Below are 26,589 nucleotides of genomic sequence, written 5' to 3'. Positions count from 1 at the left end.
TGCCATCTTCCCATGTTTTTGACAGAAATCAGGCCAAATTGCTCAGGTTTCAAAGGCTTAAGTAAGAGGATGGGTATGGGTTGTGCATATAGGTGAGTAGAACCATGGCCCTTGCAGTTTTGCCCCCAAGCAATTGCTGCTGTATCATCATCTCCACATTAGATAATTAGCAATTCCTTAGCAATACTTTAACAGCACTGTGGAACTCCTGGATTTCAGTTGTGGCTTTTGGATCTGGTGTGCCATCCCAAAATTTTCAGAGGCCCAATCTGGCCACCTCTATGATAAATGGGCCCTTGTGAAAGACAGTGGTGCTTAACTGGGTGAGTGCGCCGCGTGTTACACATGTGATTGATTGCATCACTGCAGTGGAACGAAGTCGGGTGTCGGGGCTTTTATGGGCGACTACAGTACAGTGGTGTTGGATTTCAATGGATATGCCCTTGGCCAGATAGGTGATAATACTACCCACTCCCTGCGCGCACGCACACACACACACACACACACACACATATATTTGTGTGTGTGTGTATGTTCTGCATTTGGGAATGCAGAACAAAAAGATGTATTCTCCTTGAGGACAACTTTGGCCTCTTGTGTGTACAAAAGATAAACGCGAAACAATTGTTTTCTCTTCCAACCACAGTGAAGTAGAAAAATAAAGCCATCTTTTAAGCTTTAGCCAAAGAAAAGACATGACAAGACACCAGATTACCAGTCTTTTGGCACTGATATCAGAAAGGTACCACCACACCTGTGCTGACATCACCTCATCCCTTAAGCTCTGATTTCGGGTCCACCGCAAACACACTGTATGACAGGTGTGTGTGTGTGTGTTTACCCCCTCTCTCCTCTCAGCCGGGACCTCCTGAAACTAATTGCAGTTTCTTTCTCTCTCCCTCTCTGAGTGACAGCGAGGATTTCGCTTCGCCCGGAGCGACGTCACACCGAGGTGGAAGAAGACGAGCGCATTTTTCCTCCCTTTATCATCCAAAGAAAACACATCGACAGACTGTGGCACACAGACGTCTCTACCTGCAGCCGGTGCGCACCGAAAACTACTCCACCAAGTTCATCAGTGCGTCATTTCACGGCGCGTGGAGCAGGACATACATCCAGGATCACCCAAACGATTGTCTATCATAAAAAGGCAGCAGTGCTATTCTTCTTGTTTTATATCATGTAATTGTTTTACATATTCCGCAAAGAGTGGCGAGCTTCCGAGTGTCTTCAGAACCACCGCGCGCTATTTCGCCGTCAGAGGACTTCACCGCTTGGAGTCACTTCTGGTTTCTCGTCTTGAAAGCATGTGATGCGCTGCGACAGATGGAGCAGAACGACAATGAAGAGGTTAACCACACCTTTGAAAGCGGACATCTCATCAGTAGCCTCTTGACCAACTTTGTTGCGCATTAAGATGCGCCCCACAGAAGAGGAGTTGGATGAGGAACTTTTTGCGCTCTTGTTGACAGACAGTTTCCAGTGAGCTTTTGCCACCGTCAGAAGGGAAAAAAACCCACAAGGACCTCCTATGTATTTAAGAAATAATCCAACTCGGTGTTGGCTGAGCTCTTCAGTACTTTAAACTTTGCTCCTCGAGGATTTGCTGCGTTCACCATGACGGTTCGTCTCTCACGGATCCAACTGGCCCTGTTCTTTATTTTGCTCTGTCCGGTCAATATCATCGGACTTTGGTGGTAAGTGCTCTGTATTTATTTACCACGTGTTTTGTGTTTCTCTGTTTCGTGTCAGCCAGGGACTTAATCTTACCTGACTTGGTTTTATTTGATTTCTGCGCACAAAAATGGGGCGTAAGCATGTTTTCTGTGTTTACCTACAGCAACATCGCTCGGCATTAGTTTACCGGCTTTTCACCTAAATACTCAGGATACACAAGGAGCTTCAGATCACATGTGATCATCATATTAATGGTTGAAATTCATAACCAGATGAATAAGTGATGATAAAAGATGTTTCATGCCCACATGTTAGAATAAAACTTATTTAATGTAATAATATATATATGCACACACATAAAAACACAATAATAATAATAATTATTATTTAATCAAACAATTCAATTAAAATTATTCACACTTAATTCTTGTTATGCTTTAAAAAATGAATAAAAAAAAGCATAACACATTAAAAAAATCACCCTCAAGCCCAAATGTGTCTCAGTTTGACTGGGAAATATGGGTCCCCAGGGTGAAGGACAGACAGACAGAGAAACTGGGTGGTGAGAGAGGTGTCTGCTGTTCATCGCCTGCAGTAACACATAGAGGAGGGAGGACAGGGAGAATGGTAGAGGTGGTGTGTGTGCGTGTGTGCGCGTGTAGTAGGGGTTCGGAGTCAGGAATGTCAGGTGGCCCTCTAGGCACAGTGGATATGTCATCATAAAACAATCCATATAGGCTCAGCTCTGCAAGGTGTGTGACAGTCAGACAGACAGACAGACAGACAGACACTGCAGATCTGCTGATAACATGTTTTCTATCTATATGGGTTTCTGTCTGCTGCTTTCACTATCTTGTGTGCAGTGTTTCATTAGACAACATCCAATATATCTGGCTGTCTTTCCCTCTCTCTTTCTCACTCACTCTCTCTCTCTCTCTCACACACACACACACACACACACTTCTGTAAAGCGGCAGTGTTTGAATGTGAAGCTTTGTGATTTTTTTTTCTCCAGCGAATCCTCCCACTGTTCATTCACAGCCCAGTCAAGGTCAATGTGGGTTGTAGTGTCACAGAGGCTGTAAGTTGGCTGAATGTCCTTGTAAGACAGATGGACAGGCAGCTTCAGAGGACGTGAACTTTTCCATTATTGTGTCACTTTGTATGCGATCATTTTTGATGTGAGGTAAACGCAGGTAGCCTGTGGGGATTTATTAGTATTACATTGTTGGGAAAAATTAATAGTTTCCCTCAGTATCTACAGAATTTAATGGGTATGGAAAGGAAAAAATGATTTGGTGTAAGGACGTTTTTCTTCCTGTTGTAAATGTGGAGTTAACATTGCGTGCAGATGGACCATAAGTTGGACGACAAAGGTTCAAGGTTCTGTTGGAAAGCATTTTACCCTCTGAGGTGAAACTGAATGAAAAAAAAAATGCATCTATAATCAATGTGTATTCATACTCTTGTTCTTGGGATGTTTTCATAAAGATCTGCATCCACACTTAAGATACCTGAACAGTTAAAAATCTGGTCTTTGTCCTCTATTTTTGTTGGCAAACTACAACAGTTCACCAAAGCAAACGTATGTTAAGGAAAGGGACGGACATAATCCAGTAACTCTGTAGAGTCTCAGCTAGGTAAACCTCTGTCTGTCAACCTTATGCTTTCTGTCATTATTGCTAGTGTGTTTTCATAAAGTGAGATTCATATTTTGTTCACCTCTATATATTATTTTGATGTATAAGGGGTTAAACAGTAACTGGATCTTGGTTCAAAAATGCTACCTATTTATCAGGAAAACAGATACGCTGCTGTGTTGAATCAGTAGTTTATGATCATAAGGTGTCTTGGTGCAGATGGAGGGTGTAAATATCACTATAAACCCCTTTTACATTGCCTGTACAAGGATGGCATAAACTGGCATTTTGCCACTTTTCTATGATTGCAGAATGAGAGGATAGAGCTGTCTTGCCTTTTTAAGTCGACAAGACAAAATGGGACAAAACCATGCAGGACAGGTGTGACATTTAGACAGCGCATTATTCGTGCAAGCCACCATAGGAGATTTAAAAAGAAGGTCATATCAGTTAGCCGGTAACTCAAAGAAGAACAGTAGCATTAGTAGTTTTGGAAAAACAATGAGGCCCAGGGGCTCTTTTCCCTCTGAGAAGATGAGATAACCTATCATATCAAAGGATTGGTAAATGATTGTTATTGCCATGTTTTGCTGTGATTATCATTTATAAAGGGATGCTTATGCGCATTTAATACTAGAGGCCGAGACTGTTGTCACAACCGTCATGCCACTCTTGCATCCACGGTGCTGGCATGCTGTCTAAAATCACACACTGGAGCAGCTTGATGCTGCAGTTGTTTGGAGGCATAAAGAAGGAACTTTGTAGCCATCCCATAGTGCAGTCTCTGTGTAAAAAGGGCTATAGACATGTCACGTTTAGCCAGAGGGGTGCATGTCTGTAGCTGAACTGCGCTGTGACCCCACTGTGGGGGGAAGGAGAGGGAAAAACAGTGTCCCTCCAGGGGTCAGCTGTGTACATGTACATTGCTTTCAAACACTTGGTCTATTTTGGTTTAGTTCTGTCATTTAATTAAAAAAATAATTAAAAAAACACCAACATGAGACGATATATACAGTACCATAAGAATACTATGATGCTGTAAATATTTTAACCTTTAAAAATAATTGTACCATTATTACCAACCAAAGCATCATTTGTCTTTATGTTAGACTAAGAAACAAGTAATAAAACACAAATGATGCATTGAAATGTATGTAGCTGAATCTGTAAGACTCTTCAAAGCTTCTTGTGTTAAAATATATCCAATATCTGTCCATGTCAGCGTTCCATCAGCAGCACATTCTACACGACTCAGGACATTCATTTTAAATAAAGCTTTAGTGGATTAAGGGAATCAACACTAAGAAATCAGCTACTTCCTTTTTATCCCCACTGACATACATTGTCATCTTCTTTCACTCACTCACTTGTTCCCTGGCTCCCTTGCACAGACACACAAGTGCACAGCTTCACACACTCATACACACACAGTGGCCGACTGTGGTGCAGCTAGGGTGAAGCCACACCTGTGGGTTGCTCCCCTGTCTGCCAAGACAATGATGCTCTCTGTTGAAAGTTGCTGGACATACCATCAATACATCTCTCTTTGCCTGTCTCATACTCGCTCCTCTTCAATGTTCCTGTATGTCTTTTAGCCATACTTGAAGGAAAATACCTATCATACAGATAGGTTGTCGCTGAGGGAAGAGAGAGAGAGCCGCAGTGATAGATGTAGAGTGAGAGAGATGAAATGCGGGGAGATAGCTGTCCTTTCAGAGCCTCTGCTGATTAGAGCACTCTAATCATTTGGCCTGAGAGCAGAGAGTGCAGAGACTCAGAGGAGTGAGGAATGCCTTTGCTCTCATATGCTGGTTTTGACTGTAGTGCTTAGCAGGGCCAACTGCTCTATGTGTGTATGTGTGTGTCTGTCACAGCCCCAGTCTGGCGGACAGCCCGCCTGGAGCGTGCCACAGGCCTACAGGTGCACACACATTGCATATGTGTATGTGTGTTTCAGCTTTCTCCTTAGTGTTTATGTGTGTGTCAGTCCAAATACATCTCCTACCACTGGATCCCGCTTAATCTGTTTAACATGCACTCAGAGATGTACAAATGCACTCATTCAGTCATACAGTTATGGGAAAATATATGCACACGCACATAGACGCACGCACAGGCTCTACAACCAGAACTGCCATCATCACCAGAGGAGAGTTTCATTGTAACAGATCTTATCTTGTCCACTCCACTCCTGGTCTGAAAAGCTGGATGTCTAATCAGGACCAGGGAGATGGGTACAGATAAAGATTAAATGACGATGTGGGTTTGGCATCAGGGAGAGAACTGAATTAAATGTGTTTATGTGTGTGGGTCTGTGCTTTTGTGCATGCATTAATGTTTGCAGGCATTCATACTTTAAATACGTTCCAGTGTCAGAAATATATCGGGCAGCGGGTAAAAATGGTCCAAGAAATGTCAAAATGTCTCCACAAGTCAAAGAGGAAGGGCAAAAACTGTTCTCACTGTTCTGGGGTTGGCAGAAGCCAGTTTGAAACGTAAATGTAACATTGCAAGCTGTAGTTCTGATGCTTCTCAGATAACTGCGTAAAGTTGCTGTTGTGTGGAGTCCTCTCTGGTTCTTCCTCACTGTTTATATGTTACTGTTCATGTCACTTTTTTATCACAGTTTTCTGATCTGCTCTCATTTGTCAGACTGCCTAAAATTTAGAACAATGAGGATTATAGCCTCAGATTTGACAGTCACTTCTTAGAGAAACACCAGAAGTCTCATTAGAAAACTGTTTCTCATGGCATAACTTTAGGAGCACAAAATAATAATGTATATAATGTAAGAACATGGAAGTCTGTCCATTCTTGATGAAAAGCGGTGTTTTTGTGGTCTACTTTTTGGTCTTTAGAACACATAATGTGAAATTACTTTTCTTTGACTATTTTTTCTCCGACAATTTTCTCTCATTCTCTCACCTACTTGATCTGAGTCATAATGCTTATCAGAATGCACAAACTTGATTGGCTGAGCAGGATATGCAACACATCCTCATATAATGGTTCTTATGAATGATGTTATGTACTTAATGTGAGATTGTACATAATCTTACATTGGTTAGGTTTAGGCAAGTAAAGTTACCTTACGAGTAGGAAGAAACATAGTGACAAAGTTCCTTAAAACTCAAAATTCCCTTGTTTCCACATGATCCCAAACACCAGTCTTCTGGGAGAAAGTCTGCTTTTAGTGTCCGCCATGCACCAGATCAGCCTGTCATAATAAAATATAAAATATCTAAGTGTTAATGACTATGTAACGTGCAGTGACTTGGAGCGGCTAAGACACTGAATAAACAAGCAAAAGGGTGTCTTTTTCTAATGGGTATTTTACAGAAAATACCCCACTTGCAAACTTTGAAACTTTAATGTGTCTTAAAAAGTTGCTAACACGTAGCTACATGAGCCGATATGTCATCATGCTGCGACGCAACCGTAGTGTAGTTTGTTATGGCCCAGCAGTAGCTTCTTACTTCTGGTGATTGCATTTAGGCTTCAAAAATCCTGAAAGTGGTGGTCCTTTGTGAAGATTATCTTGCAGCACAAAGCGTATAAGTATCATCAATGGTTTTTTTTTTTTTTTTTTTACCACAGAGCTTATTTTCTGCAATAAAACAAAATCAAAATCAAAAACAAAAACAGAAAAATCCCAAAGACATTATGATAATGGAACCAGGGCAACATTACATTCTGGGTTGGCCTACAGAAAAACATAATCCCTGGGGCACTGTATTATATCGTTTTTTAGAAATATTCATACCGGCTGATTTTCAGAAAGACATCACTGACAAAGGTGTAAGTAGCATCTCTGTAGCATCTCTGAGACAGTAGCAACATGCCACAGCTAGTCAAAGGTGCTTGTTTATGTTATTCACGTATTGTGTATTTGGATAAACAAATGACTAAAAGACAGATTGTTTAATATGAGCTATTCAGTATCAGACATACTTTTCTGCCTTAAATGAGCACCAGGTTTCACATTGTCATCCAGCTTTGCTCTCCATATATTTAATAGGTTGATAAGCCCCGCAAACATCCACACACCTTTCCTGCCTCTACTTTTCATCTAAATATATGCATTCTCGGACAATTTGTATCTTTTGGCTTTCTGTGCTGTTGGGTGTGCCACTGTACCAAGCTGTTACAACAGAACAAACTTGTGAATGTTTTCCTTTAGTGAAATTGGTTTGTTGGTGTTGGTTTCCCCTTGGTCACACTTTATTGCTGCTATTTAAAATGGGTGCAATACAAATTATGAATGCTGAGACGTTTTATTTAGGCAGACTTCATTGTTCCCCAACCTTGTGTTACATCAGCAAAAACAACATGATCAAACATGCTTGAAAGTGATCGATGTGTTCCAGACTGCAGGGTCAGGAAACCAGGAAAGCACTTATTGAGGACATAGAGACCTCAATGACACTGTCCTCACAGGGACGCTTGAAAACTGCTGGATTTGTTCACATCCATGTTCTTTATTTGGGACATCGGACAAATTAAACATGTGTTTTGATTTTTTATCTCCATTTCCATATCACTTTATCATCCCTCTATCTCTCCGTATGTCATTCTTATCTTACAATGAAACCCTCCACCATTTCTTTCTATCTCCAGACACTCTCCTTAGCTGTCTCTCTTTGACCCTTTTTATTTTCCTCTCTCACTCTGGCGTCTCAGACTAGCGCTTGTCGTGACTGTCTTCATCTCCAGCATACTTGAGGGATTAAGGAGGGATGAAATTCACTCATTCGTGGGCGGAGTGAAAAAAAAAAGAAGGGCCCTGTACAGTACAGCACTTTATCTATGGTGCCGTGAGATCCTTAATGAAACCTGAGGTTGCTCTGAGCACTAATGTTTAATCTCTTTCTGACCCACCTCTGGGCTCCGAAAACACTGAATAAGGCATCTATTTCTAAGAAATCTTGGTCCATCCCCCTTCCCCAACTTTACAGCCACAATATGAATAACAGAAACAAATGTAAAAACATGTCACTGATATGAGCTTTTTTTTTAGAATTTTTAAGTAATAAAAGCAAGGTAAAGGTTTGACGCAGCTTGCCGCAGGTGGTAGTGCTGCTGTCAGTGCTTTGGATTTGGATGTTTTTGTTGCTTTGTCTAGTTTTATCTTTTACCTGCCATTTCTGTTTTGAGACTTAATCATCATGAAGAACTATTCATGCGAGACAGTGTTTCTTTAACACCCCGATAACATCAATGACTACACGTTCTAGACAGTGTTTTGCAAAGAGTTATCAGTTCAAGAGTTGTATCATAAATGACAGTAGCACTTTGCATGAAAAAGATCTGATTACTGTCTGGCTTTGTAGTTCCTTCTCTAAGTGTACATTTTATCTCTGTGCATGCCCGCACAGTAGCGTTTGCTTGGACAAATGTGCGTGTGTGTGCTCTATATGCAAGGCGTTGTGTGCAACTGCATTGGAATATGTATGTATGTATATATCCACTTGAAGCACTCTATTATGAATATCAGAGCTTCAAGAGGGTCTTTTTCATCTTTATATGATACAGTAGATAGTATTTTCTTTTTTATCTTAGCTTGAGCCTGCAGAAGGCCACAGAGCGGAGTACAAACATTTTTGTGATAGGATCTGAGTCAGGCTAAAAGTTGTATGTGGTATACAGTACAAGATATAAAGAACATTACTTAAGTGCCAAATTCTGTCAGGTACTGTTCCATTAAAACTATAACAGAGTAGACAAAACTGCATTTGGCATGCATGAATGCCATATTTTGCACTTAAACCTCCTCAAGCCTCCCAAGCGCTGATCATTTCATTGAAAACAGTTCTGCTTTTCTTTGTAACTGCCCACATGCACTTTTTGAATTCGACAATGAAGTATTCCCATATCGTCTTCAGCCTCGCAGGGATGCACACTTTTAAGTACTAATCTCCAAACAAGGGCAAGAATGCTGGGCGCTTCCAGTCATCCTATTATCCAATTATTGCACCCCATTTTTGGGTATATCACCAGCAATGCGCTTTTCCACCTCAGTTCACTCCACTTTCCGATTCAGACTACATTCCCATTCTCCTCCCATCATGTCTTGTTTCTAAACTTATACTGAAGACACTCCAGTGGGGATTATCAAAACAGCCTTGAACTAAAATTAAGGGCTGACTTCATCGTACTGTGTCAAAAGGATTTCATAATTTTGTTTTGAAGTACCCACTTTAAAATACTTAATTTCATATCTGTCTTAATTGTTAAAACTCACTTTACTTAAACAATGATCAGGTATGTAAACAAACCTCCAACCAGTTTCAAGTTTTACACGTGCTTGTTTCTCTGAAAAATGTCTCTCTCCATCGTTTCCAATATCCCCTTGCCGTGTTTGTGCAACTGCTTAGTCATAAGAAGAAACTGTTGAAATTACTTAAGTTGCATGATTTAGCAAATTAAAGCATCTGAATGAGAGAGGAAATTTAGAAGTTACTGCTCATAAGATAATTTCCAAATCCATATACATTTGTCTGAATCCAGACCTGCTACATACCAGTACTACATAAAGTCGTAGGGAAGACCGGGGTTTGTTGGCTACAGAGATTGGTTGGTGCACAGCTATTTTTCGGTCCTTTGAAGTCAAACATAAAAATGTTTGCTTCCTTCATCTGCACTCATCTTCTATGTTAAAACATCTGAGAGTCACTAACTTTTTGGTGAGGGTGACATTTCAGTTTTATAGTATCGAAAGTAAAAAGTGGTCTGTGAACTTAGCTTATTATAAAACTGTGTTACACAGGAACACTGGAAGTGTGGTATTTCAGGTTAAACGTTGGTATCAGATACATTGTGATATACTATTTGGCAATCTGTGATGAGTATTGTTAGCTGGCTGATATAAATTCATTAGAAAGTCGGGTCCAATGTGAGTGGGGTTGATTGACACACTGATTTTTGGGTTGGTTGTCACATGTGCAAACCAATTGTAAAATAGTTACACAGTTACAACTCAAACTGTATTCACAGATAGTGAAGTAAATGCTCATATTTTGTTTCATGGTTGTTTCATTTTGTTTTTCGTAACTATAGAATTTAAACAGTGTACCAACCAACCCCATAATATTTGCTGGGGTTTGACACAAAGGCACAAGATTACATTTATCACAAATTGCCTAATTAAAAAAAAAGAAGATTGTTACCATAAACACAAATGTATTTTCAGCTGAAACCCTAAACATTAATTTACTTCTAAATAGAATAGTGTTACATAAATTATGACAGAGAAATACATTAGAGAGTGAACTGTGTCTCCCCTAATATCTGGAACTAATCTTCACATTCAATGTCAAACATGGAAACTGAACAAAATGAAAGCAAAAAATGTAATCAAAGTGTCTTTAATATGTAATCAGTAGGCCTTTGATTCACTACTCAGAGTGAAAGTGTATGCAAATTACCAAAATTTAGTACAATGTGCGTTAGTACACAAAACTTGCTGTTTTACAACTATTGTGGCATCTGATCTTTCACTAGAAAATAATGTTTTTCACCAGTCCTCTTTGCAAAATTTGCTTTTGTGCAAAAAGAGTTTGTTGTCAAAGCCCTCTAACTGTCTCTGTCTTTTGCTTCCAGGACACCATCCAAACTGCATCCAGTACATTCACTAGTTTTACAACTCTACACCTCCCATTGTAAAAACCAGGCTGGCTATTGTGAGCTGCTGACAGAGCTGGCTTCCCAGCGCTGCCCCTGGCACGTGCACACGCACAGACACACAAAGGCATATACAAGCAAACCAAATTCTTTTTCTCACATCCATAAAATCTACACATACTGTACGGAAATACACTTGCATGCATCTCTCTCTCTCTCTCTGTGTCACACACACACACCTACACACACACACACACACACACACACACACACATACACACACACACAGCCTGATAGCAGTGGGCATATAATGAGTGGTTGTTGAGAGGGAGTGTTCGTTGCTAAGTATTGTACTTGTACCTGCTAATTAACACATACAGACTGTCTGTATGATTTCATTATCCGTGTCACTTCCACACACACACTTGAGGAGAACACACACATTGACAAACACACCCACACACGCACACTCACACACACAGTACACAGTACACACAGAACACCTGTATTGAAAATACAGCATTGTTTCCATAGCGATGTTGTCAATACACTCTCAATAATCATAGAAGGAATGCAGCAGTGGGTGTCCCTGGGAGTGTTCGTACAGATATGTGTGTGCATCTGTGTAGACAGTGCATGCATGCTTTGACGCATGTATTTGATCATACTAAAAGACAATAAGTGCATCGTCACATACAAGCATATGTGACGATGCACTTATTGTCTTTTAGTATGATTTCAACATTATGTACCAGATATCATGACTCACACTAAAGGATTAGATACATACCCCCCTAATCTCCAGACAAGTTGAATTATTAGAATGGATTACAAGGAAACCATAACTGTAATCCAAGCTGCCAGCCATTATCACATGTTTAAGTCCTAGTGGATAACAGTATTTGGGCAGTTTGCCTTTGGATCTTCCTTTCCATGATGTTATTGGCTAAGAGGCAGGCAAAAGATTCCCTGCAAATGGTGTTTTCATTCTATCATGTGTTGACATGTTAGTCTGTCATATAAATAGCTTCATTATAATGAAAATAGATTTCCAAAAACTTCCAAAACACAGGGACTGAGAGTGCAAGGATGAATGTGCATGCATGTGTGTGTGTTCTTGCTTGGTATCAGACCGCCAGGAGAGGGGATTGGCGAGAGTGTTTGTTCTGCTTCTTAAAACAAACTCTCGAAGCAGATGAATGATATCAGGCGGTGCGATTAACAGGGACAAGGCTGAATGAAAACCTATGAGGTAGTCTTTTGCTCACTCTCAGTCTTTTGCACTCCCTCTCTATGTCATGTATACCCCTCCTGACTCCTGTGTCATGGTAAAACTTTAAGTTATGGAGAGATTCTATGAGTTAAAGTCAGCTTTGGAGAAGACTTGCAGAAAGAGATGGAGTAAATAAAAGGGGGGATGTGAGAACAGCAATTGAGTGTATGTAAAGTGAACAGTGTAGAGGGGATCGGTGGGGGACAGCTAAGGCAGAGCGAGGAGGAAAAGAATGGAAATAAAGTCATCTCATAAAGCCACTTTCCTGTTATGCCACTGAAGTGGCCACAAACGCTGGCAGTGCTTCTAAGTGCTTGAGCCAAGCCCTTCTTCCCCATTAAGAGTTAGAATAAACTATTTATCTTTATTATATACACTCATCTGTCAAAGCTATTAAGGAGGTCTAGGATCTGTATTCATCAAATGTGAGATGTATGTATATGTATTTTAATGGTTTAAATATTTTAACTACACGAGGCATGCTTGATTTACACATTTAAACATTCATTTTTTGTTCCCTCTTTAGTAATATAATATGCACGTTTTTCATTTCAATGGGTTTAATCTGGGAATTGTTTTAGCAGCGCTGATTTGAGGGGTACGTGTGGTTTAAGCGGTGAAGTTCTTAACTGCTACAGAATCTCCAGAGAGATGGAAATCTAGAAAGTCTGCCTTCTGGTTTACCAAAATCAACTCAGCATTAAGATCAACAGTAAACGGCCTGTCTGTTAAGAAGCTTCCAACTGTTTCACTTCCAACTCTGTGAGGACCACACAGTTCTCCCGATTTCAGTCCAATGGCAAAATACAGACTTGCGAATGTGACGTCAGAGCTGAGATGTCTATGGGAAACTCTGTGCTCTGTTGTCTCCCACGTGCCTATTCAAGAAGCACATTGTCGCCGCAGCTGAGAAGTGGTGGGTAGAGTTGGCAGGCTTAGCAGCCACAGAACGAACTGAGCTTGCATTTGGTTTGTGGCTGCTGATGAGTGCGGCCACATTGTCTACTGTGTGATTAAGTTAACAGGTGTTGCTCACCAAAAAGAAAAGTGGGAACTATTCATGTTACTAAGAGATTGTTCTCCTCTCTTGTTTAACTTTGTTTAAACTTTTCCAGGGCGGTGGGCAGTCCGCTGGTGATGGACCCCAACAGCATTTGTAGGAAGGCGAAGCGCCTGGCGGGGAAGCAGGCTGAGCTGTGCCAGACTCAGCCAGAGATTGTCAGTGAGGTGGCCAAAGGAGCCAGGCTGGGCGTCAGGGAGTGCCAGTACCAGTTCAGGTACCGCCGGTGGAACTGCACCAGCCACAACAAGTATTTTGGCAAAATACTGCAGCAAGGTGAGTGAGGGTGGAATGTGTTGATAACTACCTCTGTGTCTCTCTTTCCCCTTGTCTCTTCCTGCTAATATCTAGTATGGATTGCCATTTATATATACTTAAAGCAATAGTTTGACTATTTTGGAAAATATGCTTATTCGCTTCTTGTTCAGAGTTAGATTGGAAGATCAATGTAACTCCGTCTCAAAACGTTAACAATGTGTTTAAAGCTGCGACTGTTAGTATTTGCGATCTTCACTCGTACCAAGGTCATATATGTTTTTTTGGGAGTCATTGGCAAATGACCTAATGTGTTGTTTAGATATGAGGACATGTGGTTTGGATTTGGTCAGGAACATATAATGAAAACTTGTGTGAATTGTGTGCCTCGTGTAACTCAGTTATATGGATTTTCACCATTGACCTGCTTGTACGAAGCTGATGGGGGAGATATAAATTCCCATAATCATCTTTGTGGCTCACTCCATCAGTCCCTCCAAAAGCCTGCCACAGGGTTTAAAAAAAAACACATTAAAAATATTGTCATGTTCCATTTTTCAGCCGTGAGTACCTTAGGATTTGAACCCATGACCTCAAGACCGCAGCTGACGGCCTTACATCAACTTGAGGTCAGATCCCTGCCTGATGGCACTCCAACAGACAAGGGCAGCTGTTGTATTTCAGACCAGACATATTCACACTTGACTGACTCTCCTCTTCATCAGATTGGGCACGCTTGAAATGATCAGCTAAAATTGCCTTTTTCTCTTAACATCTCTCTTAAGATCTCTTAACATCTTCCTCCAGCTCTTTGAAGTCTGTAATATAACTGATGTTGGGTCACCACTGGGTCTTCTCCAATTACTGTGTTGGTTTTTCTCTAGTATGATTAGATTCATAGGGAGCTGCCTGTCTCTTCTTTGACTGCTACTACAGAGAGCCTTTATCTATGTGTTTAGTCAACAATAAGGGAGTAGCTGACATTAATATACATCAAAAAATGTGTCAAACATGTTATTAAACCCATTTTGGGTCCAGTTGCTGAGAGATGCGCATACTGAAGTTTTTAGCTTGCTTGTCATTAATGTCTCAAGTAAGTGGAAGATGGCATTTTAATCATATTAATTTTCCATGCCACAATACAACAGTCAGTACTGAATTGTTGTTTTCAATCTTCTGGATTTTTTTTTTTATCATCAAAGCTGTATAACTTTCCCATTTTGGAAAACTTGTGATTACTTTTTGGCCTAAGTGTACATAAAAAATCCATGATCCTCTCAGGCAGTACAATACTGTTTGACTGTGATGCAAACTTTTAACATCAAACATTTTACTGTTGTTGCTTTATGCTGAGACAAAGCCAAAATGTTGACATATTACATTAGTCTGAAATATAGAAGACCTCTGAGCCAAATCTTTGCACTGTAACAGTCAGTCTATACCAGGGGCCAGCAACTGTTAGGAAGTGCCATTTTTAAACTTTCTAATCAATGTGCCACATTAATATAAAGTAAAACCCTTGCTACACAGAATGCTCCATAAAACTTGGCTATGTCCTAAGCTTGTGTTGTTTGCATTGGTTTTAAGTAGCAGAGGCCCACCTGTACAGTCAAATCACAGTATCGTGCAGTATGTTATGTCATTCACATCCATGCTCTCATTGAGTGCAGTGCTAAAGTTGCAAATTTTTCATATGTGTGTTTTTGTGTCTGTTTTCTCTTTGTACCATTCTGTGTCCCCTCTCTAAATTCAAAGTTTTTTGCAGGTCCGTGAATGCAGTGCAGTTGGAACTGTTCACGAGTGTTGTTCTACTGCTCTGTCTATGCCCAGAGCACGTGTACAATAAATAACTAAACAATAAGCTGGACATATTCCTACAACAGTCTTAATGTATGGTTCAGCTCTAAAAATGTGAAGTCATTACAATACAGTAGATGTTGTTATCATGGAGGGCTGCCACAAATAATATGTGGAATACCTTGCACTTGAACTTTTCAAAAACCTCTCTCATTAAAAAAAAAAAAAGTTTAAAAAATTTTAACAAGAAACTCTCTAACTGCAAATGTGCTCTCAGTTAAGCCCAAGGTTGCTGACCCCTGGTCCATCCGTTAGGAGAAGTGTTTTATCATTTGTAAATGGTATGTTTAGGTTTAGGTTTAGGTAGGTATGTGTAGGTAAATTTACACTACATGCCAAATTCACCCATTCATACATACTTTGACACACAGTTGGTAAGGTGCCAATGTGCTCATCAGGATGTAATCTAACCTCATCATTCACATGCACAATGATGGCACAGCCTTCGGGAGCAATTTCAGGTTCAGTACCTTGCCCAGGGATACTTAAACATGCAGACTGAAGGAGCCGGCTATTAAACCACCAATCTTCCGATTACTGGACAATTGCTCTACCTCCTGAACTACCTAAAAGACACATTTTAGGACCACAGTGTGTGTCTGACTTCTGTGCAGTTGTAATTGGTAAGATTTTGTTTTAAATCACATACTAAGTTAAAGAACATGAAGCCACTTAAAATTCAGAATCTTCCTTGAAGCATCCACTCCCTCACACAAGGTACATTCAGGCACATCCCTAGAAATTTTTTCTTAGGGCTGGCCAGATGGGGCCACTTAAAATCTGCAGGTGCCACACCAAAAGCAAGAGCCATAACTGAATGTTAAGACCTCTTGCATAATTTATCCATCAGAGAAGTTTAGATTAACCATGGGGTTAAAAAGGGGTTTATTTCTTTTCGTTTTATTTGACACTGTCAGTGTTGTCAGTGTCTCTGACAGGAAAAAAAAGACACAAAGATGGATTGAGACAGAGAGAGGGAAAAGGGGACAAGAATCTACCAGTAGAAGACAGGCTAACAATTAATCATGAATTCCTGCCTGTCTATAAAGGAGGCCAAAGTGCTGCTTTGTTTTGAAGCCTTTGTCCGCAATTACCTGGATCCATTCTTTACGGCTGTTTATCATGAACAAGTTGCAGTAAATGTCAAAATTAAAGTTCTTTTGTATGTTCACTTTCTCTAAGTGGTTTACTTAACCTCATTGACCTCTTTTTAGATTGTTTGTGATAATAGTCTCAAAGCTATTTTAATGACATGATTTTTTTTCTTTGGACAGCTATGAGACAATCCCGGTGTACTGTGTTCTTTTTTTGTCTGCTTTTGTTTTTTTAACCACTGAAATTTATATAACATCTAAATGCTACACCTTGTGGCTTTAAAGCTGGAGGTCTGCCTCACGTCCTTGCAGACAATCAGTGGATTCCTTTTCTTACTTAGCTTTAGAATATGTGTTACTCTTATCTATTGTTTGTATTATTAAGGGTTCCAGTTGAAGCTCAGCTCTGTAAAATACGAGGGCTGTAAACTTCTGTTTGAATGGTCGATTGGTTTGTTGATATGATTGTGCTCAACCAAATTCTCATTGGCTGGACAATTGCTAGTAGTTTAGCACTTGTATTTGTCTTTTGTGGCGGCTGGTCTTGCTGTGTTTGCCTCACGCTTCTGCACTGTAATTGGAAGGCTGGTGACAGTGACGAGCACAGTTTTTTTACCCAAAGTTGAACATTTATTACCTCTCATTTTTAATCTGAAAAGTAATAGGTAATCACAGAAGACATTCAGTGTCAGATTTATCGTTGTGGATTTATTTTTGAAAAGTCTCCAAAAAGACATTAAGGTTCAAGGCTGGATAACTGCTTATAGCTTCTAAAAGGGATTAGATCACGCTGGAGGCTTTGTTGGAGCAGCAGGATGGCTAACGTTAGCTTCTAAATACAGTCATTAATTGCTGAAAATATAATTTGTGAAATTGTGGTCTCAGAAATTGACTTGAAAATATATTTATTTCCACAGTTTTGCTATTCCCTTTTCTCATTGTGTTGTGTAACGGTTGCTGACTGTGCTTCAATTTAGGCATGGACAGTTGTAACATTAACATAAGTACAAAATTAACTTATGTTAATGTTACAACTTAACAGTAAACACGAAGCCACCAGATTTTGAAGAATCTCCAAGCTCCCTCACTCCTGTCATATGATGACGGACAGCCTGTGGGTCATAGGTCAAGTGATCACAGCCTCCTGGCTCATGATTTTGTGGGTTAAATACAAATTATAGTGCATTACTTTTCAAAGATATAACTATGAGCAGTGAATGAGAACAGCCTGCTTTGTGACATGTTAAAGGACGGCAAGACTGCTGTGTCTGACTGTAAAAGTTGTCGGTTGTGTTGAGGGGATAAGTTAAAAGGGATAGTATGTTAATGACAACTGCACAGCTAGGATGCTTATGTGTGTTCATTCCAATGTTTAGATGATGATGATAATGCATACATTGCATCTCCAGCTGTATGGCTGAAATAACACAAACACAGACATTCATGTGGCTCAGTGCAAATACTCTACTTTTTGACTTTAACACTTTCGCATAAAGCCACTTGAGACATAGAAGCTGAGGGAGAGGTGTGTGTGTGTGTGTGTGTGTGTGTGTGTGTGTGTGTGTGCGCCCATGTGCATGTGTGTTCATGTAATAGGGGTTTTAGTTGATTTCACAACATCACTGAAACACTGCCATTTCACACCTTCCTTGCAACAAGTGTGAATAAATGAACATGTCGACACAAGGATGCCAACTAATTTTGCATCAGAATTGAAACGTTCTCTTCTCCAGACATAAACCTTTTTTATGTAAATTCAGTTTCAAAACAAGGTCAAATTTCTGCTTCCTCGTCATTAATTGTTAGTTATTATCCTCTTTTCCTTGATCTCCGTTGTGTTTAAATAACATACAGACCCTGGAGCAGTCATGACTGAGAGTGTCAGCCAGCCAGCATAAATTGATGCTGGCAGTCACATAAGGGATGTTGTGGCTCTTTGAATGTCAGTATAGCTCGTGGAGAATATTTTACTGCTGTAGAATAAACAAGGACTCTTGCTCTGGGCAGTGCAGAGGTTGCAAGTAATTAAACCAGTCATAAATCATCTCAAACATTTTCTCATTAATAATATTCACAGATAGACACACATGTATAGAGACAGATGGTGGATCAAGTCTGTCTCACGGACAGGCCCGAAAAAACAAAGGGCACCAGCTTCAGGTGATTTGGCACCAGCATGCAGAAAGTTTTCTTGCATGCAGGATAGCTGATATGGCAATGCATCATGTTATCTCAATTTTAAGACACCACAGAAGGCACTGTCAGGTTTTTTCTTCTAGAAAGGCCACTCTGGAGGGCACTTCAACGGGTTTGCTCTGTGGGAGGGGCATCCAAGACCCACCCTAGGGCAACCTATCTTGTTTTCTCTCCCCAAAAGGCACCCTTGAGGGGCTTTAATCAAGTTTTCTCCACCAGGAATGGTACACTAAGGGGCAATTCATCCCATTTTCTCTACTGGAAGGGCACCCTAGATGGCACCTAGTAATGTTTTTACTACTGAACAGTTACCCTAAAGGGCACCTCCTCACATTTTATCTATTAGAAAGGCACCCTAGAGGGTACTTCATTATATTTCATTACTGGACTGGCATCCAAAAGAGTACATCATCACATTTTCCACTGTAAGGGGACCCCAGAAGGCACCTCATCACATTTTCTGTACTAGAAGGGCACCCTAAAAGGACGCCTATCATGTTTTGTCTTCCGGACAGGCACCCTTGAGGGGACTTAACCAAATTTTCTCCACTGGAGATGGGACCCTACATGGCACATTGGCACATTTCTTTCCACTAGAAGGGCACCCTCATGAGGTTCCCTTTACTGTAAGTTCACCTGAGAGGGCTCGATCACATTTAGCTATTGGAAGGGCACCATAGTGGGAAACCTCATCATGATTTAGTCCTTTACTTAGGAAGGACACCCTGTTAGACACTTAAGTTATACCATATTGGCAACCAAGGGGCACTGTTGAGGTTTGTTTGAACATAAGACACCAATGGGGGTAGTCATCTCCCCATGATCACCCTCCACTTTTAAGTCCACCAGTTGGGGATATGCATTTTTACATCCTATAGTGCAGCCATATCCCAGGAGGTAAAGTGGACCATCCATTAATCAAAAGATTGTCAGTTCAATCCCAGCTCCTCCAGTCTGCAGGGTAAAGCACCCTTGGGCTAGATACTGAACTGCCTGATGGCTGTTCCACTGGTGTGTGATTGCATGAGAATGGTTACTGAATAGCACCTTGTACTGTAGTCTTGGCCACCAGTGTGTAAATGTGTGAGAATAGGTTAATGTGATATGTAGTTTAAAAGCATGTTGAGTGTTTGTTCTGTTTCTTTTCTATCAGACAAAAAATGTAGATGTTTGTTACCTTGGCATGTTTTAACTTCTTCAGAAGAAGACTGCAGTTTTGAAGACTGCAGCTGTCAGTCGAAACATGTCAAGGTAAAAAACAACATCTCCTACAATTTTTTTGTTTGAGAAAAGAACCAGAACAAATAATAAAAAATAAGAAGACAAAATGAACTTACTTGATCTATTATGTGGAAGTTTTAGACAAAATTGTGTCAAAGAATTTCACCGTTTGGAGAGACTTGAAAAAACACCACACAAACATCTCTTTGTGTGGTTGGGAGACTAGAAAGGTGCTACAAAAGTGTAGGTCAATTTACCATTTACCCTTACACACTTTGTGTTGTCTTGTGTTTAACTGGTATGGCACTGGTAACTGGATGTGGGTAGAGCAACTGTACTGTATGTTTGGCAGACAATACAATGCTGTGGTTTCCCAGAACCTGATAGTGAAAACACCCTTCAAGGTTTGATTTATGTGATGTATCATTTCAGGCAAAAGCCAGGCAAGTACACAGGGAGTGCCAGACATAAAATGCTGATTGGGTCTAAATGAATAAAGCAATAAATGTCAGGCTGCTGTGTTTTCCAGCTAAGTGCTAGGCATCAGAATAATCCCAACTGTGAGCAGTTGCTCTAAACTGACCTGCTGGCTCAGTGGTAAGGAGGTAGCACCTCAGCAGGTCACCTTACAGGGAAAAATAGAAATCTACACAGGTTTAAAATTTTAAAATAAGTTTTTTATCCACCTCCTCTGGAATAACCCATAGAAGCATTTTCTGGTCTGACACGCTTATCGGCAGGATGATATAATTTGTCTGTGCCTTACAAAACTGCTAATCACTTTTGAATAATAAATCGGTCTTATGATGTGATAATGCTATGGTCAAAGTTTAGTTAGGTTTAGGCACAAAAACCACTCGGTAAATTTGGGGAAAGATCATGGTTTGGATTAAAATAAGTACTTTGTTAAGGTTAGGTTGACCCAGTGGTTTGGGTTAAAATGACTTCTTTGTTGACGTTAAGGGATGCTTGTTGTCATGGTTACAATAATAAACATGTGGTTGCGGTTATAGGGAACAACCGTCATAATGCTTTAAAAAACAATTCTCCCCAACATATCTTCCAAATGACTGCTCCCAACCGACAGAAATGGGTTACAGCAACCTTCCACATTGAAGTCCAATGTTTTGTTGATGATTCCATTCATCCTAACCTCCTCTTTACATGGACTCTACGATGACGTCACTTGACTTTCTCCTTTGCGCCTGTCATTACTACATCTGCCGATAAAGGGCTTTGTCACTTGAGCATAGATGGATGTTGTGTTCAGGCACTTGCACAAAAGATGGTGGTGTTTTTTAGGGAGGCCAGTCTCAAAGTGGATAAACTTGATGAAATGTCTCTGTCTGTCAAAAATGATATAGTAGGTTCCCAGATAATGTTTATGTCAATGTTATGACAGTAGATCGACACCTGTTCAAAGTCTGCTGTCATTCTAATTTAATTCTATTGGTAAGATTAGGTAGGTGTTAAGTCTTCCACTTGGTGTTCCTCTCCGGTAGTTTACTTAGCTCAAAGATTCTTAACATTTACAGATTGGCCATAGCCTAATATCATAGCATATCTAACTAGATAGTGCTTGCAGTTACCATCAGCCACAACAGACATATTCTTCCAGAGATTTTCTGGCAGACTATTTGCTGTAGGGTGCTTTGCATTATCTTCTACTGCCCTAACTACATTCTTTGAATTTTAAATTTGTAGATGTAGAAGATTTCACCAAATCCACTCAAACAGATAACCCTCAGACTTAACACCTTTCCCTTTGAGAAAACAAATGCATTTTATGCTTATATGGACTGTAAGTGGATTTTACATTGAACTCACTTTAACAACCCATTGCCTAAAACTGAGAGTATTAATAATATGTGCTAATTCCTGCAGAAGGGCCTTCTGGAATTAGAAGCAGACGTAGACAGGCCCAGACACCCGCCGTGGCAGAGAATTTGTTTGGAATTCATGTCTCCGAGGAAAATATGAAACACGGTGCCTCAAATCATCAGATTTTTGATAGCTTCTTTACCCATACGCAACAATACTCCTCTTTCTTTATTTTATCTCTCTTTTAACCCTTTACTCTGTCTTTTTAATTTCCTCTTACTCTCTGTTGTTCATCTCTCTCTCTCTCTCTCTCTCTCTCTCTCTCTCTCGCTTTCTCTGTTTGTCCACTTGTAGTTGGAAAATATTTTGCTCAAGGCTACTGCTACTCTTTCTAATAAACCAAAATAATTATTTCAGTGATAAGGTCAAGTAATTTTTGCTTGAATTAAACCTTCATCAATGCTTTCCCCATGCAGATCTCATGTACTAAATGCAGTGCTGCGCTAGTGCATCTGAGGACATCTGGACAGGCTCCCTGCTTGTTTGGACACAGCTTGTATTGATATCACCATATTGTACTAATATTGAGTTGTGTGCTAATGTCTCACACACGTGTCTCGAAATAGATCCAGGGACGTTTTTGGAGACAATACATCTTGAGTTGAGTGTGTCACTGCTTCTGAAAAAATATCAGTCGTATTCTGCTGAACAGCAGGAACAACAAGGTGTGGTCTCAACTGAGCTGCTAGGAGGGTTTACAACAACAGAACACATACAGAGTTGCAGAGATACACCATACACATTTATAGTCCTACACAAAAATGTTTTATTTAAGCTGCCATCAACCACAGCCAATCAAACATCATCTGTTAGATTAAAAATCTACAAGACGTTCGTGTAACAAGCATCAAAATAAAACACTAAATGTTAGAAAAGCTGACTATTTGTCAAATATCATAAATGCTTTAAATCCACAAACACACACACACACACACACACACACACACACACACACACACAGTGACACACATGCACACAAATTTGGCTATGTTGAAGACATCTTTGGGTGTTGGGGAGCACAGCTGGTATTGATATCACAGCATGCTGGGGTGTGCAGGTCTCGTCGCACGCCACCCATTCTGTGTGTGTGTGTGTGTGTGTTACCATTCCTAATGAATCCCATTCACTGAATCATGCGATATGGAGTTGGCAGTGTTAACGGTGGTGACTGCACGCTCACCGCCTTCCAGCTCTTAGAAATAAAAGTCCTTCACTTAGTATCCACACATACATACAACAGCTTGCTAAGTGGCTATTCTTTTTCTCCCTCTCATTCCCTTTAAAACACATATTTATTGTATACTTAGTCCCTAGTTTATCATCTATATAGGCAGAGTTTTGCAATTGCAACAGCGTCTGGAACAAGTCCCACTGCTTGGTTGTTTCAAGGAAACATTTACACGTTCATATTGTCAACAAATCCTGACCAAAATTTAGCACAACATTAATACATTGTTTTAGAAATGTGGCACCCTCCATTCAAGAAACATTCAAGACGTAAATCTTTAAAGGTGACAAATATATGCATATTTCAATTTTTTTTAAAAGGCTCTGTGATTTTCCAAAACAGATGGGTGCTGTAGTTTTTTTTAAAAAAACATTACTGAAATTGGAGTTAATGGTGCATTTGTTAGAGACCATTTTCAGCAGTAGATGTATACACATTTAGTCCTATATAGGGAGTGGTTTTGGAAGCAGGACAGCATGTGGAAAAAAATCTGCAGTGCCCATGTTCATTGTAATGATGAAACATATCATCAAGTGTTTTAATTATGTTTGTTACACCTCATCCATGGGCGGCCCTATGACATGGATGACACTCCAGCACTGACCCACAAATCCATGGGATTTATTAACAAATACATACAAATAAGAAAATAAAAATCCCAGACAGAGGCAGCAAGACCAGCAACAACACCAGAAGCACCTCTCCTCTGCTGCTTTTAAAGAGGCTTTCAAGACCTTCTTTCCCCTGCCAGGTGCAATGCATCTCGTTAGATGATGCAGCACACCTGGGCAGAGCTACAGATTGACATGAGACAACAGCAGAACACATACAGCCATAACAATGTGTTTTTGATTGTCTTTGGACAGTACTGAGCTCTATGGCACACAGGAATAAGACTCAGTTTAATTGTTGATTTGGTCTTTTAATGGGATAAGTATACAATAACAATCATTTTTTAAAAACACACAAACAAGCAATGTTTAATTTAATCCCTGTAACTAAACACATAGGATTAAATGGATTTGAAAGATCTGGAAGGTTTTTAGATTTGTCCTGGATCATGGAAAGATTATGCTCAGGTTTTTTTTTTAGCAGTTACAGCAGCAAAAAAGACTAAAGTCACTGAACAAAGAAGCCAAAGAATTCACAAGATATTTAGGACAAAGCATTCTCTTAGCCCAGTAGGTCTGTGAGATTCTTTCATAGCTGCAATAACTGAGGATAAAGACGTGTTGAGGTGAGGGTAAGAATGATGCTGAAGCCATTGGCGAGGACAGACGATCAATTTGCAGTTGTAGTTGGACATGCCTTCAACCAGGAGTGTTAAGCTCTGCACCCGAAATAAACCAGCAGCTGTGGCGTGTATGAGTGTGCATGAGAGAGAGAGAAATAGCCATCCTCTCAGCACCACAAATCCAATGACGCTTGAGATCGTAGTAATGGACCAGGATTGAGAGAACGGTGCTTTTATCGTGTTCCATGAAGCTGCGATATTGATGGACTGGATGAAGAGACTGATGCCTGGATGAATGGATGGATGAGTGGAAACTAGTGTCTTTCACTTGCATAGTGCTCTCTTCTTCCCAGTTGTTGTCCTGTGACTTAATAAGTAAGAGTATGATCAACAGATGTCTGAATGTGGTGTGGCCATAGTCTGCACAGTGGAGATCAGAAAGTGAAGCCGCTCTATCAATTGCCGATACACCTGTCTGACCCAATCAGCAGCAGTGAGCACATCAATTGACACACACAGCTATTAATCATGATGGCATCTCTTTATTATAGCATCAAAAAGTTAATTAAAACCTAACATATCAGATAACTCAGTATTTGAAGATACAGCAGAGTGATAAGTACTACTTAAAATAACAGAAGCCATATTTGGAAAAATTTATTTGATGTGTACTTTCAGTTTTTGGTACATGGAGGGACAGAGTTTATGACCTGTACTGCAGCCAGCCACCAGGAGGCAAGGGAGATGTTTTGGCATCAATTTTGGGGGACTGTCATGTCATCAATTTTTAAAGGAATAGGTATTAATCATGTACTTGTTATGTCAGTGTGTCAATAAAAAATTGAAATGAAAAAAAGAATATGCCCTCACATTCTATTTTCCAAAACATATCCTTCCACATGGATGACCCTGTTTCCAAAATCACTTGAAGGGATAGTCTGATATTTTTGGGATATGCTTTCTTTTGTTGGCAATGCAGCTAGTAATCTGAATCGGCAAAAAAAAGAAAGGCAGTTAACAGTTAGCTTGGCTCTGTTAACCTTTAGAGGTGGTGATTTGGCAGATTTGCTGTCTGTTTTGATCTTAATGTTAGGCTAAGATAGTTGGCAACTGGATGTAGCTTCATGTTTAGCATACAGACATCTAGCCAAATCTAGAGAAACAAAGCAAAGAAGCCTATTTCCCAAAATACTAACCCATTGCATTAGTATTTATTACCTCAAATCTGTGCTTCAGTGATGTCCTTTTTCTGTAGGCCAATGCAGAAGTTAACATATAGCCCTTGTTCCCTCGCCAGAAAGCCCATGGGATTTCTCCCTTGGATTTTGGATTATTGCAGAAAATAAAATCTGTAGCAAACAAAGATGTATGATACCCACACATTTTGTTCAGCAAGATAATCTGCATGATTGAACACCACTTTGGGGATTTTTGAAGCCTAAATGCGTTCAACGTTAATGTAAGGATAAAAACAAAGTACACTGCAGTCACATGACTTAACATCACCACCACAATGAGGCTGTAAAGCCATGTTTTCAGCAGGATGACATTAGTCTCATGCAGCCACTAGTGAGCAACCATCTTTTTAGGTCACATTAAAGCTTTAAAATTCAGTGTGGTATTTTAATGACATATTCTGTGTTGTAGAACAAAGCGTGAAAGTCTTTTAAGCTTACATCAGGCATCTAACCAAAAACTCATTCAAAAGACCCATTGACTTTCAGATGAGGGAACTAGGAGTGCTAAAATGCTTCTGGGTTTTAGGACTAATTCCCAGAGCACTCAGTGAAAGCAAGTTGCAATCCTCTGTTTTGAATTTTGATTGTGTGCCTGTCTACACATGGATCACTTTAAGCTGTGGTGAAATCATAAATTATAAGACATCAGCATATCACTAAATGACTCTCCACTTCTGCGTTTTGGTGATGTGTGCAAAACAAACTTGGGGACCAGTCAATAAACCAAACCTCTCTTTCGCTTGTCCTTTGTACTATAGATATCCGGGAGACCGCGTTTGTTTATGCTATCACAGCGGCTGGTGTGACCCACGCTGTGACCCAGGCCTGCAGTATGGGAGATCTCCTGCAGTGTGGTTGCGAGGCGACCAGGAACAGAGCACCTCCGAGGCCGTCATCGTCCTCTGCCTCTGGTGATGGAGTCAAATGGGAGTGGGGGGGGTGCGGTGACGATGTAGAGTTTGGTTATGAAAAGTCGAAACAGTTTATGGATGCCAAGAGAAGAAGAGGCAAGAGTGACATCAGGACACTCATTGACCTGCACAATAACGAGGCTGGAAGGCTGGTAAGAAATAATTTCAGAATACCTATGTCTGTGCAGTGTCTGTTTACATCTT

At 40.2% G+C, this 26,589-nt stretch overlaps 1 protein-coding gene across 1 annotated transcript in view; it reads left to right on the top strand.

Moving 5' to 3' along the window:
• Positions 1-738: 738 nt before the first annotated feature.
• Positions 739-26,589, top strand: part of wnt6b (wingless-type MMTV integration site family, member 6b) — a 32,082-nt gene continuing 6,231 nt past the window's right edge. Inside the window, exons 1-3 of the mRNA XM_042494854.2 lie at positions 739-1,697; positions 13,326-13,546; positions 26,233-26,537. Of these exons, the coding sequence (XP_042350788.1) occupies positions 1,618-1,697; positions 13,326-13,546; positions 26,233-26,537 (606 nt within the window). The 5' untranslated portion in view covers positions 739-1,617. The remainder of the gene's footprint in view (positions 1,698-13,325; positions 13,547-26,232; positions 26,538-26,589) is intronic.

This window comes from Plectropomus leopardus, chromosome 10 (assembly GCF_026936395.1).
Source record: "Plectropomus leopardus strain MGB_pleo_1.0 chromosome 10, ASM2693639v1, whole genome shotgun sequence".
NCBI lineage: Eukaryota > Metazoa > Chordata > Actinopteri > Perciformes > Serranidae > Plectropomus > Plectropomus leopardus.
Note: the sequence above shows the minus strand (reverse complement) of the source record. Positions and strands in the feature narration are given on the sequence as shown.